Raw genomic sequence first — 15,588 nt, 5'->3', positions numbered from 1 at the left:
CGGCCCTGCAGGTGCAGCTCTGCCTCCCTGGAGGACCGAGGGCTGGAGGCCCAGGGGGAGGCAGGGGCTCGCCCGAGCCCTCGAGGCTAGGGGGCGCACAGCCAGGCCCAGGACCCCGGGGCCGGGGGGCTCATCGGCCCCGGCACTGCCTTTTCCCGATGGGACCTGGGGCCGGCATAGGTCCTGGCACCCTCCAGGTCATCCCTTTCAGGGTCTCCTTTCCCAGGGGTGCCGGCCCCCTCCTTACTGTCATGATAACCTCTACGTCGGGGAAAGAGGGTGTCCCTCGACTTCCACCTCCTTTAAGGGTTGTCCCACACCCCTGGGCCCTCCCCAGCGCTCCCTCGGCAGGCACAACTCCCGCCGGGCACGCCCCCTCCCTGGGGTAGGCGCCGGAAGGAGGTGTGGCCGGCCGCCGCCCCGCCCGGCCGGCCACGTGACAGCGCCGCCCCGCACACCTGCGCCGCCCTGCGCGAGGCCGCCCTCCTGCTGGCGCGTGCGCGGTGCCCGGTGCCCGGGCCGCGCTCCCGCCGCCGGCCGCCGCCCCAGGCGAGCTCCTACCTCGCGGCCGCTCCGCGATCGCGGCGCAGGCCCGGTCCAGGGGCTCCAGGTTGCTCGCTGCGCCCGCCGAGGGGCGGCCCCGCCCCACCCCGCCCATCGGCCAATGGCAGGGGGCCGATGGAGGGCGGCCCGCCCCCCCAGCCAATGGCAGGGGGCGGGATCACGTGCTCCGCGCGCGGCACGCCGGGAGTGGCAGGCAGCCCCCGCGGACGCGGAGCCGCTCGCGTGTGCTCCCGTCTTGGCAAGGGGCCGGAGAGCCGTCCAGGATAGGCACGCCGTTGTTTTTAAGCTGTACTTATTCACTTGTGAGGGAGGGACGGGAGCAGATTTTTGGAGAAAATCCCAGTTTTTATGTTTCCCGTTAATGTATCCAAAGACTAAATAAATAAAACTAATTGCCATGTTTGGTTTTGTGGAAGTGAGAACCAGGGTGGGGAAGCCAAAATAGAAAAAAGCAATTAACAAGTGTTTGTTTCTTGAGTCAAGTGTAGTTTCTAGTAACAGGCGGCTGGCTGTGGCCAAATGTGAGGTTTAGGGGGTGTTACTTTTTTAGAAGTGGGTTCTGGAATTGTAGCTTGCACAGGCAGCATGAACACAGGAGGAAGGTGTGGACCACATCGAGGCCCAGAGGTGGCACGTGGCTCTGGAGACTCACACGGGGAACATGGTGCACCCTAGGAGGGAGGAACGGGGACCTGTGAGGCACTGCGTGCTCCCCGGGAGCAAAGCTGAGGATTTTTAAGGGGCCTCGTGGAAAGAACTTTTTGGTCTTTCAGCTTTGCACGAATGAGCTGCTTCTCATTTAAAAGGCACAGCCTGGGCCTGTCTAGAAAAAACTTCCTTGGCCCCTAAGGCCAAAGTACCCATTAAAGAATGCTCTGTCCATCTCCCTCTCAGCCTGGGTCAACATCAGAGAAAAGGCCCACTAGAGCATAAACTGCCTTTTGTAGTGGCTCTGGTGACCCTGCTGCCCTCTCCAGTATCTGGCACACAGCGGCTCCAGAGTAAGCAATTTGTTGGGTGGGCACTGGAGCCAGGGCTCTTGTTTGATACTGTTTTGTGGGCACTGGCTTGAGATTTTGTCACCAGCTCCAAGCCAAGCTTGAAAACAAGGTACAAACGTTTGTAATCACCACCCTGCAGAACAGCTGGAACAACCTGCCAGGCAGTCTTCTTTATAGTGCCACCTCCACCAGCACCGCTTCATTTCCTGAGATCCCTGCCAGGTTTTGTCAAAGACAGTGTCACCCACGCCTGTAATCCCAGTACTTAGGAGGTTTAGTAGGCTGATTGCAGGTTCAAGGCCAACCCTGGCAACTTAGTTGAGACTCTTAGCAATCTATAGAGACTCTGTTGCAAAATAAATAAACAGGGTATGGTGTTGCACACCTGTAATCCCAGTACTTGGGAGGCTGAGACAGGAGGTTCTCAGGTTTGTGGCCAACCTCAACAACCTCATGAAGACCTCCACAACTTAGTGAGACCCAGTTGCAAAATAAAACAGGGCCTGGGGTGTAGCTCAGAGGTAGAAGCCCCTGGGTTCAATCCCTAGCACCAAAAAAAGAAAAATAAAATCCCCTGAAAACCCAAAACAAAATAGGGCTGTGTTGTAGCTTAGAGGTGCAATGCCTCTTGGTCTAACCTCAAACACCACGCTCACAAAAAAAGACAGCAAAGGGTGAGTCCTGCACACAACAGCTACACTTTTGCACTTGTGCAAGTGGATTTCTTGTGGGGCCCTCCATAACACTACCCATGAAAAGATCATTCCAAGGGGTTCCAAGAAGAAAACACCCTAGGGAATGCAGCCTCTAACGGGAGTAAAATTCGAGCAATGCTCAAGAAAAGTGACGGGACCTCGGAGTCTCAGAAACCCCGGACTCTCACCCTCCCTAGCCTGAGATTTGCTGGGAAAAGGAAGTGCGGTGAGTCACGAATGATGAAGAGACGGAGCACGCATGCTTTATTCCACCTGCCAAATGGCAGAGACCAAGAGCCAGACACGTCCTACTAGGCTGCATCCAAGGGCCTTCCAGGCTCAGCAGAATCAACTCCAGTTCCAAGTTGCTGCCTGGTTTAAGTTTCTTCCTCTGAAAGATGAAACAGAGAGATGAGCCACGTGTAACGTGGTGCCCGCGCTCCCTCTGTCCTCTGGTGAATGGCCCCGGAGTTTCAGGTCCCTGTGGGGTGAAGATGCCGCCCTCGGTCACCAGTGAGAGGGCCGGGGCAGCCTCAGGCAGCGCCACTAACAGGTACACCTCTCGTCTAGCCCACGGGGACCTCCACGCCCCTTCCCAAAGGCCCCCTCGCTCTGCAGCTTCTCTGGGGGACCCCAGCCCCTCAGGTGATGCAAGCCTCTGGAGGAAGGGCTGGGAGCAGAGCGAGAGTTCCTCTACTCCAAGGTTTTCTCCGGGTCACAGGGGACAAGGGCCCTCGCCAGCTCGCAGAGGCCTCTAGACTCGAGAGAGGCTTGCCACACACCTTCTTCTTCCTCCTCCTCCTCCTCTTCATCCTCATCATCTTCATCGGAGCTGAAGGTGCCGTCGGGCAGGCTGTAGACACGGATGACCTGCTTGTTGGGGTCCTTGAGGATGAGGTACTTGCCCTCCTCCAGCTTCATGCAGATGTCGATGACGCAGCGCAGGATGCCCCAGGCGTTCTCTACGCTCAGGTTGATCTGGCTGGCGAACTCATTGGGCTTGAACTGCTGGGTGCCCAGGATGACGTGGCGCGAGGAGTCCTTCACGTGGTACCGAGACACGTACCTGCGAGGGAGGGATGTTAGTGGCGAAGCCCGGTGGCACAAAGACAGCAACACTTGGGAGCAAAGGTCAATAAAAAGGAGACTCTCTGCTGCTTTCCCCAGGGGAGAAGGGGAAAGACCAGTCCGCCCCCCACTCCTGGCCAGGAACCTCACCCAAGCTTCAGGTACTCCGAGCCAGCCAGCAAAGCACAGCAGGTCCAGCGGGCCAGCTTGTAGCTGTTGTTCTTCAGCTCGGTGGCGATGACGGCCCCGCGCTGAGAGTCCAGCTTCTGACGCCAGTCAACGCCATTGCAGTGCTGTGAAAGGAAGGCCCAGTTTTAGGCTCCTGCAGCCCAGATAAAACTGCCATCACGAGATGGCCCGCCGCAGAGCAGGCCTCAACAAGTACGGCTGCCCTCTTCCAGGAGCCCATGTGGACTGGGACAGATGGTGGACACCAAGTTAAACCGTCGCCATATAAGTGGACAGGGCACAGATTGATGACGTGGTGGCGGGGGTGGGGCGGGGAGGCGGGCTTCCCATGGGGATGCTGGGTCCCCCAGGGTCCCCCAAGGGGCGCAGTGGTGGAAAGGACAGGTGGACCAGCTGTGGGTGGGCGGAGGTGGACGGGTTGCGGAGCCCGATGATTCACGTATGCACGGTGCACACACACGCAGACGCGGGAGCCCAGGGAGACCTCTAGGCACCTCCTTTTAGCAGTGGGAAGCTGGACTGTGCCAGAGGCCTCGTGACGAAGTTCCTGAACTTTCTTGATTCATTTCAAAATATCTGAGTTCCGTTTAGTAAGCAGTTGGTCCAAACCACCAGGAGTGGCATTCTCACCCGGCCTGTGTCCCTCCAGCACTCAGCCCCGTAGCGCACTGGTGGTGGTATGATGTGTGATAGGTGCAAAGCAAGAGGCAAATACAGTCCCAAACTTAGGTGATGTCAGCAAGCCCGGCTCGGGGAGAAGACGGAAGAGGAAGATCGGAGATGCCCAGGCCCCTGAGCTTCAGTGCGAGGAGAAAAGATACAGCTGATGATCGGCGAAGCCAGAGCAAGGAGGGCAGGAGGCCCGAAGGGGAAGGCGTCTCGGCAGGAAGAGTGCGCAGCGAGGAAGTGTATCTGTGGTTCAGTTGGCGCTGGCTTAGGAGCTTTCAAGGAAACACCCTTGTGTTTGCAGAGGACCCCCCTTCCCTGAGGGCCATCTCCCACCCACCAATTCCCTTCCTTTTATGTCAAAAGGGATGTAAGGTCCCAAACCAACTAATGTAGGACAGGGAGACACTGTGGGTGGGTCGTGCCCAACCACAGGAGCCTCTTCAGCTTGGGGTGAGGTCAGAGGCAAGGAGGTCCGGGTGTTGAAGCCCAAGGACCTGTGTTGCTGCTGCTGGCTTGGAGATGGAGGGGATGGTGGAACCGCAATGTGAAGGCTGCTGAGAGCCGAGAGGCACCAGCTGGCGAGGGACAGGGACCTCAGCTGCGCAACTGCAAGGCACAGAACGCTGCCAACAACTAGAATGAACTTCAAGAGCTTCCAGATGCGAACTCAGTTCTACCGACATGCTGGCTGCAGTCTTGGGAGACCCTGGACAGGGCCCGCCTCCTGTGCTGGCTGCCATCCTGCAGAACCAGCTGGCGGGGCACTGCTTCTAGCCACTGTGTTGTGTGTCCTCATTCACATTACCAAGCACAAGGACTGCAGCTGGGCCAAGGCAAGGACATAACGAAGCACACAGGGTGGAGAGTGGGAACTGACCCCAGAGGACGGGAGAGACGCAGGGAGCCAGTGAAGATGGCGCTCAGACGCAGTGCGGGATCAGGCGCTCCGGGAAGGTCCAAGCAAAGGCTAGTGGCCCCAGCGCCAAGGCACCTCCTCAGGGACCCAGGTGACACAGGGTGGGCCTCAGCTGTCTCCATTCCTGGATCCCTGACCCCCTCCAGGGGCAGCAGAACACCGCTGCCCACCTCGACTCTCGTGTGGCACATGCCCGGCAATCTGCGGGTGAAAGCCCAGCGTCTTGCAGCACCGGCGGGAGGGAGGGCAGAAAGAGCAGCGCGGGGCCCGGCTTTCAAGGTGCACCTCATGGGTCAACTCTGAGCTGGAGCTTAGAGCCTTTGCGCTCGGCCCCTTTGAAGGGGCTGGTAAAGGACTGAGGTGGAGGCAGGCAGTGGCTGGAGTGGAGAAAGAGGCCAGAGAGCTGGGCTCACAGGACTCGCTCACCCAGAGTACAGAGCCATCTAATCAGAGGTGCAGAGAGCAGAAGCCAATGGGAGGTCGGAACTGAACAGAGGAAGAAAGTACTGGAAGGAGAGAGTGCTGAGTCCTGTGTGCAAAATAAGCACATTCTCAAGGCTTAAGTCCTTCCTCTCTCCCTCTGTGAGGAACTATTTGGGAGACAAAACTCACAAGACACCCCCGGTCCCCGCCAGCTGTGCGGGTCATGAATGGGGCACAGCTCACCCTGGAATCCCACTCGTTGAGCGTCTTGATGTTGATGAAGGACACTTCCCCGTTGGCGCCGGTCATGACGCCGTCATGCTCGCACCGCACGATGAGGTCAATGTCCTCTCCAAGCTTCCACCGGCGGTACCTGCGGCACAGGCAGAGCCGGGCGGTCACTCGGTTCCCGTGTCAGGCATGTCACCCCAGCGGGCTCTGGCTGGGCCCCCACTGCCCACAGCATCCCTGAGCGCCGACGTACCGGTAAGCCACAGAGGCGATTTCATTCTTGTCCATGTCATCCTCCACAAAGGGGTTGGGATTCGGGAAGTTATATCTTTCCTTCCCCTGTGAGAATGACAGAGCTGTCACCTTGTCCCCAAACCACTCAGCCAAACCCTGCACTGTCCACTTACAGCCCGGCCAGGTCCTTGGCCCTTGTCTTATGCCGGTTTCATTCCCGACTAGAATCACCCATTGATCAGCCACCGCGATTTCCCTGCCTCGCTCTGCCACGGCACAGGCGGCCAAGTGATTAACATGAAGTCTGTTATCTTCCTTTCTTTTTTTAATGGTACCAGGGATGGAACCCAGGGGGATTCTACTTCTGAGCTACACTCCCAGCCCAATTTTTTATTCTTTACTTTGAAACAGGGTCTCATTGAGTTGCAAAGGGCCTCATTAAGTAGCTGAGGTTATCCACAAACCATGATCCTCCTGCCTCAGCGTCCCAAATGCTGGGATTACAAGCGTGTACCACCACACCTGGCTCCCAGACCTATTATTCATTCATTCATTCATTCATTCATTCATTCATTTATTTATTTATTTATTTGGTGGTACTGGGGATGGATCCAGGGGTCTTCTACCTCTGGGCTATACTCCCAGCCCTAATTTTTTAAAAATATTTTATTTGGAAACAGGGTCTCTTAAGCCAGCTGAGGCTGGATTTGAACCTGTGCGAGCCTCCTGTCTCAGCCTCCCAAGCGTAGGGATTACAAGCGTGCGCCACCATGCCCGTCTTTTTTATTCTTTATTTTGAAACAAGGTCTCACCAAGTTGCAGAGAACCTCACAAACAGGCTGGCTGCAAACCTGTGATCCTCCCATCTCAGACCCCCACGTACCTGGCTCATTTTTATTTTTGGTACTGGAGACTGAGCCCTATTTTATTTTTTATTTGGAAACAGGTCTTGCTAAGGAGTGGAGAGCCCCCTAAGTTGCTGAGGACAGCCTCAAACCCGTGGTCCTCCTGTCTCAGCCTCCCACATACAGGCCTCCAGGTGTGTGCCACCATGCCCATCCTCATCACATTCCCTCTTCTCCCACAGCAAAGCTCCGCTGACAAGGCCAGGGGCTCGTTCCTGGCTTACACCATCCCTAGGATGTGTAAACAGCTGCATTTGTACGATTGTGTTCGTTCAATAACTGAAAAATATCTTTATAACCTGTCAAGGCAAGCCAGGTCTATTAGTAACTTCACAGGGAGACACCATGCTGAGACCTCCAGGTAGTAAGCAGTGATGGGATTCAAAGTCACACAGTGTCACTTCACAGCCGAGCCGTAGCCGCCGTGCTACAGGGCGGGATGGGGCCTGTCCAGCTCAAGCCCACGGCCTAGCACAAAGCCCGCACCCAGTAAAGAGCAGCAGCGAGAACAACCCGGGGCCAGTCCCACCACCCTCGCGCCGCCTCACCATCCGCAGGCACTGCTGGGAGAAGTTGTGGTTGATGTAGGTCGCCTCCATGGCCAGGTTGCGGGGTGAGTTGAAAGAGTTGCCTTCGTCCTGAGGGGGCTCGTTGGCGGTCTCACTCACGGTCAAGAGGTCTGAAACGGGGCACAGTCGCTCAGCCCCGAAACCCAGCACCACCAACAGCGCGCAACACAGGAGACGACGAGACCCAAACCAGAGGCCCTCCCTTGAAGGACCCTGAAGCCAGCGTCCCTCAGCGTGGGCTGCGCGGACGCCCCCAGACCACCTGGGGAACTGCACAACGACAAACCCGAGCACCGCCGCGAAGCCACCCTTCCCAGGGTTTTTGGATTCCTCAAGAGAATGACTTGGCTTTCTCTTCCCCTCCCATTCTGGGGATGGAACCCAGGAGCATTCTACCTCTGAGCTACACCCCTAGCCCTATTTTTTATCCTTTATTTTTATTTTGCGGGTCTAGGGATGAAACCCAGGGGCATTTATCTCCAAGCTACACCCCCTGTCCTTGGCTTTTATCCTTTTACTTTGAAACAGGGTCTCACAAGTTGTGGAGGGCCTCACTAAGTAGCTGAGGCTGGCCATGAACCTGCGACCCTCCTGTATCAGTCTCCCAAGAACTGCGATCACAAGCGTGCGCCACCACCCAAGCTAAGCATGACTTAGCTTTACCGAGTGAGTTAGTATTCACGCATGGTGTGTGCATGCACATGTGCATGGAATAAAATACACACCGGAATTTCTTTCTTATTAATAGAGAGAAACCCCAAATGGCATCAATTTAAACAAAAATATGGCTACACATTAAAGATGGTGAGAGTCGGGCATGGTGGTGCACACTTGTAATCCCAGCGTTTGGGGGCTGAGAACGGAGGATTGCGGTTCGCAGACAACCTCAGCTACTTAGTGAGGTCCTCTGCAACTCATTTAGACCCTGTTTCAAAATAAAGAATAAAAAATAGGGCTCAGGGTACAGCTCAGAGGTAGAATGCCCTTGGGTTCCATCCCAGTACCGCAAAAAACCAAAACAAAACAAAAAACCCACAACAACAACAACAACAACAAAAACAAAACAGTGAGAGACAGCCGAAGCCAGGAGAATGCTATGCAGAGGAGCAGAGCTGGACACTGAAGCCTGAGGTCCTGCAGTGAGCCCCTCCTCCCTGTCTCTGAGGCTGCAGGCGTGGTTCAGACACCTGCCATGTCCTGCCCCTTCTGGAGTACCAGGGAATGTTCTGAACAGAAATACCTGAAGCCCCAGTCGCTCCCCAAACAAGTTTCTTACCAAAGTCCGAGTTGTCCCTCTTGTCAAAGAAGAGCTTGGACCCAACTCTCTGGACAACGATGTCCCAGGAATACACAGAGCGGGTGCAGCTCATCAGCGTGGCCAGGATGGCATCAGTGGCAAACACATTCCCCTGGGTTTTTGCCAGCTGCAAGGAGGACAGAAACAGGAAGATGTGAGGCTGTTCCTAGGTCCAACTGTCCCTCCACGAGGATGGGAGGGCTCTTCGCTTGCTCCACACACCTCTAGGAATAGAGGCCGTTCACATACCCACAGCTCCCCAGCCACATGAGAAGGCCTCAGCTAGGGCCGCAGCTCGTGGCCACCACCCCGGGGTATGGTAGACCCTCCAGGCACACAGCACCCACTGGCTGCCAGCCAGTGCTCCTCAGTGCGTTCCTCCCACCACAGTGGCATGTGCTCGGCACACCTACCTCTCTGCAGAGAGGAGCGCGAAGGCTCCAGAGTGACAGCAAAGCTGGGGTTCAAGTCTAGCCATACTTCCCACCAGCGCCCAAGGGCGAACCCACTAAGCGCCTTGCTTTTCATCTAACTCTAAGTTCATATTAGCAGAATCTGATCTAAGTGCTCAAATCATACACATGTGGCTGGCTCTCTCTGTGGGTTCCGAACCCTTAGATAAAACCAAATATACAGACAAAAAAAATTGTGTCTGCATCGCTCGTGTAGTATTCCCTGATACTAAATGGTGGAGCAAAACACCCATTCATGTAGCAGGTGCACAGTCTTAGAACTGTTATATTATCTAGAGGTGACCTAAAAGTGCTGAGAATATGCGTAGTACATTAAGTACAAACTCCACGCCATTTTACACAAGGGGTATCGCACCTGTGATTTCAATACCCACGGGACCCTAGCCAGCCCCGTGGGCAGGGCCTGTGCACACCCCCCGTGCTCCGTCCCGGGGCCTCAGCCGGGGCGCACCTTGCGGATGACGGGGTCGTCCGTGGTGGTGACGGTGTGGAAGATGCGCTTGATGCTCCGCAGAGGTTTCTCGCTCCTCGTGGTGATGCGGTCGAAGGCTTTGTCGTAGTACTCCAGGGCCCCGCAGCATTCACTGACGGGGGAGCAGGCAAGACACACAAGGAGAAAGAGAAGATGAGCCCCACTTTTTGGGTCAGGTCTTACCAGAAGTCTAACACACGAAGGACTTCTGGGCGTGCTCCGGCTCCTGCCGCCCGAGCCCACTCCCCACCCTCTGCACGAGCAGCTCTTCCAGGTGTGGGGAGAAAGTTGGCTGAAGAACTGTGTGTCTCTCTCGCCTAGAATCCAATGGCTTACTTTTTTTTTTGGTGGTACTGAGACTTGAACCCAAGGGTATTCTACCCGAGCTATACCGCAGCCCTTTTTTATTTTGAAACAGGGTCTCACTAGGTTGTTGAGTCTATGTTGCTGAGACTGTCCTTAAACCTGCAATGCTCTTTTCTTTGCCTCCCCAGTACTGGGATTACAACGGTGCACCACCATTGCGGTTTATGATTTAATCTCAACGAGCTCCTGCTCAAGATCCCAGGAAGCTTAGAGGAATCCAGATTTTAATGTTAGCAAATTCTCTTTGCTTTCTTCCTTTTCCCTTTCTGCCAAAAGAGCTATGTTGCTTAATTTTACTTCTCCTTGGCTCAGGAACGCCAGGAAGTTGCAAGAAACGTGAAGTTCAGTCTTAATGAACTTCTTTTTGCTTTCCCCATTGGTCTTGATTTTTAAAAATATACCCATTAAACTGGGCGTGGTGGCGCACACTTGTAATCCCAGCACTTGGGAAGCTGAGACAGGAGGATCGTGCAGGTTAGAAGTCAGCCTCAGCTACTTTAGTGAGGCTCTCAGCAACTTAGTGAGACCCCATTTCCAAATTAAAAAAATATAAAAAACAGGTCTGGGAGGATAGCCCAGAGGTAGAAGGCCCCTCAGTTCCATCCCTAGTACCACAAACCAAAACCAAAACACTTTACCAGGCTTCAGGAAACATCTCCCACCAGCTGGTTCACTCCAAAGCACACTGTGGAAAGCAGGCAAAGATGCCACTCACATGTCCTGCGGCTCCGAAACCTCCAGGTAGCGCATCTTCATCAACTGAGGAAAATCCATTTCTTCTTTCACCTCCCAGTCACTGCGAACTTCGACTGAAGAGTCTCGTGGTTTCTGTAGAAGAAAACCATTGGAGTAAGAAAGTGTCAGTCCATGTAAAATACAAGCAAAAGACAGGTGACACCATGAAGGGCTTTCCTTCAGTAATACGGGGCTGGCTGCTTTCTAAGACAGAATCCTGAACTTGTAGCTTCTTACCTAGACAGGCCGCTGAGATCAGGCAGGGAACTTGTAGAATGCTTTTGTAATTCCCTCAGGCACTAACTACTTATTCTTGATAGAGCAAGCAGCACAGCTAGTGAAGTGTAACTTAACATGATGTTACTTGCGAACACTGCTCTTACAACACCCAAACTCTGCAGCAGAATTATTCCTAAAGCCACAAAGTAGACATCTCCAACAACTGGTGAACGGCTAAACAAACTGTGGTATATCCACACACAGGAATATTATTTGGCAATAAAAAATAACAAGAGCCGGGCGTGGTGGCGCACACTTGTAATTCCAGCATTCGGGAGGCTGAGACAGGAGGATCGTGGTTCGGGGACAGTCTCAGCTGCTTAGTGAGGCCCTCCGCAACTCAGTGAGACCCAGTTTCAAAATAAAGAATAAAAAATAGGGCAGGGGGTGTAGCTCGGAGGTCAAATGCCCCTGGGCTCCATCCCCACTACTGCAAAACAAAAACAAAACCAAAAAAACCAAAGTGGCATTGGCCCTCTATATTTGCAGGTTCCACATCTTTGGGCACTACCTCTGACGACTCAACAACCCTGAACTGAAACTACCTGGGGAAGCAGGGGGGAACCTGTAGTTTCAGCTACTCAGTAGGCTGAGATGGGAAGATGACCTGAGCCCAAGAATTTGAGACCAGCCTGTCTCGAAACAAACAAACAAAAAAAGAAAAGATTCTGGGGAGAAATCTCATCTATAGTAAACACGCAGACTTTTTTCTTGTCATTATTCCCTAAACAATGCAGTGCAAGACCTATTACATAAAATCTACTTTTTATCTGAAATGCTCCAAGCCTAAAAACATGTTTAAGTGCTGACATGAAACTGAAATGGTTTCTGGTTTGGGATTAGGGATGCGCAACCAGTAGTCTAGTCCAAAAGCTGAAAAGACAAAATAAAACAAGCCCCAAATCGGAAACACTTCTGGTCCCAATGTTTCAGGTAAGGGACACTCAACCTACAGAGACATCTAGAGGTGGTCAAAGTACTCGAGGGCTGGTAGTGTAGCTCGGGTAGGGTGCTTGCCTAGCGCGCATGGGCCCTGGGTTCAGCCCTCGGTACCACAGACAGAACAAAAGCACGAGAGGATGTGCACAGGTCACGTGCAAAAACACCACGTTATAGAAGAGAAGCAGAGTCCTTGCTAGTTTTGGTATCTTTGGGGATTTTGGAACGTATTCTCCATAGACACCAAGGCAAGAATTTACTGATATGTACTGTAAGATGTGCAGACCTTGAAAATATTATGCTAAAAAGGAGCAGTCCTGACACAAAAGAGCACATACTATTTTCACTTACACAAAACGTCCAGAATTGGAAAATCCAGAGACAGAAAACAGATTACTGATTGCCCAGGCTGGGAGGAATAGGGAGTGACCACTAAAGAATGGGCTGTCTTCTTCTTAGGGTGATGAAAATGGAGGGAAACCAACCAGTCGTGGCTGCGCACTCCAAGTGCACTAAAAACCACTGACTTGAACGGTATCGCAAAGATGTGACATAAACAAACAAAACCCAGATTTCTGGGATGCATACACTACCTGTGATTTCTGGTCCCATTTCTGCCTCACTCCAAACTGCTTCTGGAATTTTTTCTGCAGTCGTATGCGTTCTCTAAAAAGAGAGAATGTTGTGACGCTGGGGCCAATCTTTATGTCAGTCTTTTTCAGAAGGCAGAAGCTGCCCTTCTTTTCATCCGCGCCTCTATGCCACTCGACTTCTCTGAGCTACGGAGAACAGGGGCTTTCAGATGGAAGACATCAGGGGTGCACACTAGAGACCCCCGCTGCCCAATACTAATGGAGACTCCTGTCAGATACTCGGCCTGCAGGACTGTCCACGGCAGTCCCCGCCTGGCGTAGTGGCTGCTGCAGAATGCAGTGTACATGGGGCTTCTCAGACCTGTGTCCCGGGGGGCCGGGCTCCGGCCAGCCCCAGAGCCACCTCCTCTGCTGTTTCCCTCCCGTGTGCGTGTCTACCACAGCTGGTTAGTTCCCTGCCCACGCTATTTGCTGTGAACAGACCACCAAGAACGACAGGCTAAAAGGTGGTGTAACTGGCTCCTGTTTTTTTTCGGGGGGCGGGGGGAGAGTGGGAAAGAGAGCTGGCCTGGGAAGGACGCTGTGTTCTGGCAGGACGGGAACGTCACCTTTCTTTCTGCTTGGCGCTCTTAGGCAAGGTCTGCAGGTTGAACTGCAACATGTTCCGTCGATCCTTGTCTCTGCGGAGGTTCCGCTGGGAGCCGGGAAGAAACACCCATGTTAAAACCTTAGCAGATTTGGTAGGGCTAATGGGAGCGCTCCAGAGTGAAGTCTAGTAGGTAAAACCCAAGCTTCACATCTTACTCTGCTTTCACTCCACAGCACCAACAGTCTGGAAGTTTACTGGGGAAAGTACTGGACTTGGCTTGGACTTAGGAAGTAGGCTTACTGGTCTTGGCCAAACTGCTGAGTTTGCCTTTTACATGCAATTAAGATAGGACTACGTTTGCTTGACTACATAAGACCATCTACTAATAAAGTCTGCATACAGCAATTAAGAGAGGCAACAGGTACACTACCTTTTTGCCAAGCACAAACACCTGCTCTGAGTACGGGGGTATGATATCTGAGCTGCTGGTGAACAGAAATCTAAACTACTTAAATGCACCCCTGGACCTAGGCGTTTACTTTGGCACAATTTGTCACTGAGCAGGGACCTGATATTCCCTAGACGACTGACATGCGCTCCCTCCCGTTAGCATTCCCACGGTAGCAATGTTTAGCAGCAGGTGACACCCAACACCAACAGCCCAGGACGGTCAGGCTGCTGGCGCCTGGCCTACCTGTGCAAATCTCATCCGGTTCCGCTGGTAGGCGGTCTTCTGTGTGCGCGCGGTATCCACCAGCTGGAAGCTTGTTTCATCCTCCTCGTGGAAATAGGCATACTGACTTCCACCGCCAAACTGAGAGGAGTACTTATCTGGAGACAAAGGTGACTGTGGAATGACCACCTACAGACTACAAAACGCACCAGCCCGAAGCCTCGCTCTTTGAAGTGTGGTCTTGTGACTGGCTGGGCGCTTGTTAGCTGTGCAGACTCGCAGCCCCACCCCAGACCTACCTCATCAGAACTGGCATTTTAATGGGAGCTCCTGGTGATTCATATGCACATTCAAGTTTGAAAGGCTCTGGTCTAAAGAACTTTGGAAGAGTCTGAGGGGCTCATGCTAACCCACTTCACTCTACCTTATCTAGTAAGAATCTGAGCTGAGACTCAATGCACGCCACCGTCTCAGTGTCAGGTGCCCTGGGTAGATGTATCTAAGGATCACAACATGCCTTCCTGTAACCATAGCCCGAGCCACCTCAACTTAGCACCCCAGGTGAACAGATTTCTGCTGAATAGGTGGCCACTTTCGGCTATCTCAACTGGCGCAGAGAAAAAGGCTTTTACCCCCACAGGATCTTAAAACCCAGTGGCTTTAAGCCTGGACTCCACTGATTGGCTTCAGAAGTTTAGAGGGTCCCAAGCAATGGAATGCAAAATGGCGATTTACAAGTCTGGTCTGTGGCCCAAACTGGGGGCAACCCCCATAACCGTCCACACGTCTTTAATGAACATTTAAGTTCTGGGGCCATCTTTAAGAATGTGGTTGGTGCTGACAGTCCAGAACACATCCCTAAAAACCATCAATTATCGGTATCATTTTCCTTCAACTTCTAAAATGTTTTCAAATGGGGGTTATTAGAAGAAAAGTCCCAATTCCCCCAAAGCCCCGATGAGGGCAGCCAGCTGGAGGAAACGTACTTGTGTATCTCTTATCTTGGTATGTGGCACCCGTCCAGTCTGCAACCTGTTAAGAACAATGAATAAAGACAGAACACACAGGTCAGCCAGGCAAGGTTCTGTGGACCCAGAAACCCCCAGAAGTGAGGGGCCTATGTGGAAAGCCCCGGAAGCAGCCCGCATGCCTCTGTAAGTGCCAGCCCTTACAGGACTACTTCCGCAGGCAGTGCCCTTCCTCAGCTGGTATCCCTGGAAGAACACGGGACTGAGCTTTTGAGAGAATAGACTGCAACAGGGACTGATGGGAGCATAGCAGCCACAGCTTCAAAGACCCAGAGTCCTGTGGCCGGCAAGTACCTTTCCCAGCCGATCTCCTTTGCTGAACGGCTGGTAGGGCATATCCCGGAACTGCTCAGGAACTGCACAGGGACCCCAGCCCGAGGGGTTGTCCTGGATCACAGGTGTCATAAACTTCGCCATCTTCTAAAACCTTAAAAAACAAACCATGTGAGTAGCTGCATGAGGATGAGCCTCAGAGGACAAGACATACTTCATCTGGGGTAAAGACATAAACGCTAAATTACAAAAGCAGTGCCCCAAACAGAACCTCCGACTACTAACCTAATTATTTTTGTAAATAATCCTCTGAATACTTAAAACAAAATAAACACTGATGTTTCATTAATTCTAAGACAGTGCCCTTTCCACTGCAACAACTCTGAAATGAAGCTACACCTTAACAC

The 15,588-nt window shown here is 53.2% G+C and overlaps 1 protein-coding gene across 1 annotated transcript; it reads right to left on the bottom strand.

The window, feature by feature from the left end:
- Window positions 1–86: 86 nt before the first annotated feature.
- Window positions 87–15,325, bottom strand: EIF3D (eukaryotic translation initiation factor 3 subunit D; the record flags this gene model as incomplete). Its single annotated transcript, XM_080704798.1, has 16 exons — window positions 87–261; window positions 562–798; window positions 1,217–1,235; window positions 3,043–3,326; window positions 3,479–3,621; window positions 5,769–5,898; window positions 6,010–6,095; window positions 7,444–7,574; window positions 8,741–8,888; window positions 9,686–9,818; window positions 10,788–10,900; window positions 12,619–12,691; window positions 13,227–13,312; window positions 13,902–14,038; window positions 14,867–14,912; window positions 15,203–15,325. The coding sequence occupies 16 exons, from the start codon at window positions 15,323–15,325 to the stop codon at window positions 87–89; spliced, it is 2,064 nt and encodes a 687-aa protein (XP_080560924.1).
- Window positions 15,326–15,588: the final 263 nt, after the last annotated feature.

The sequence above is a fragment of the Muscardinus avellanarius genome (genome assembly GCF_963383645.1).
Source record: "Muscardinus avellanarius genome assembly, chromosome: 11".
NCBI lineage: Eukaryota > Metazoa > Chordata > Mammalia > Rodentia > Gliridae > Muscardinus > Muscardinus avellanarius.
This window is presented reverse-complemented; position numbering and strand designations above follow the sequence as displayed.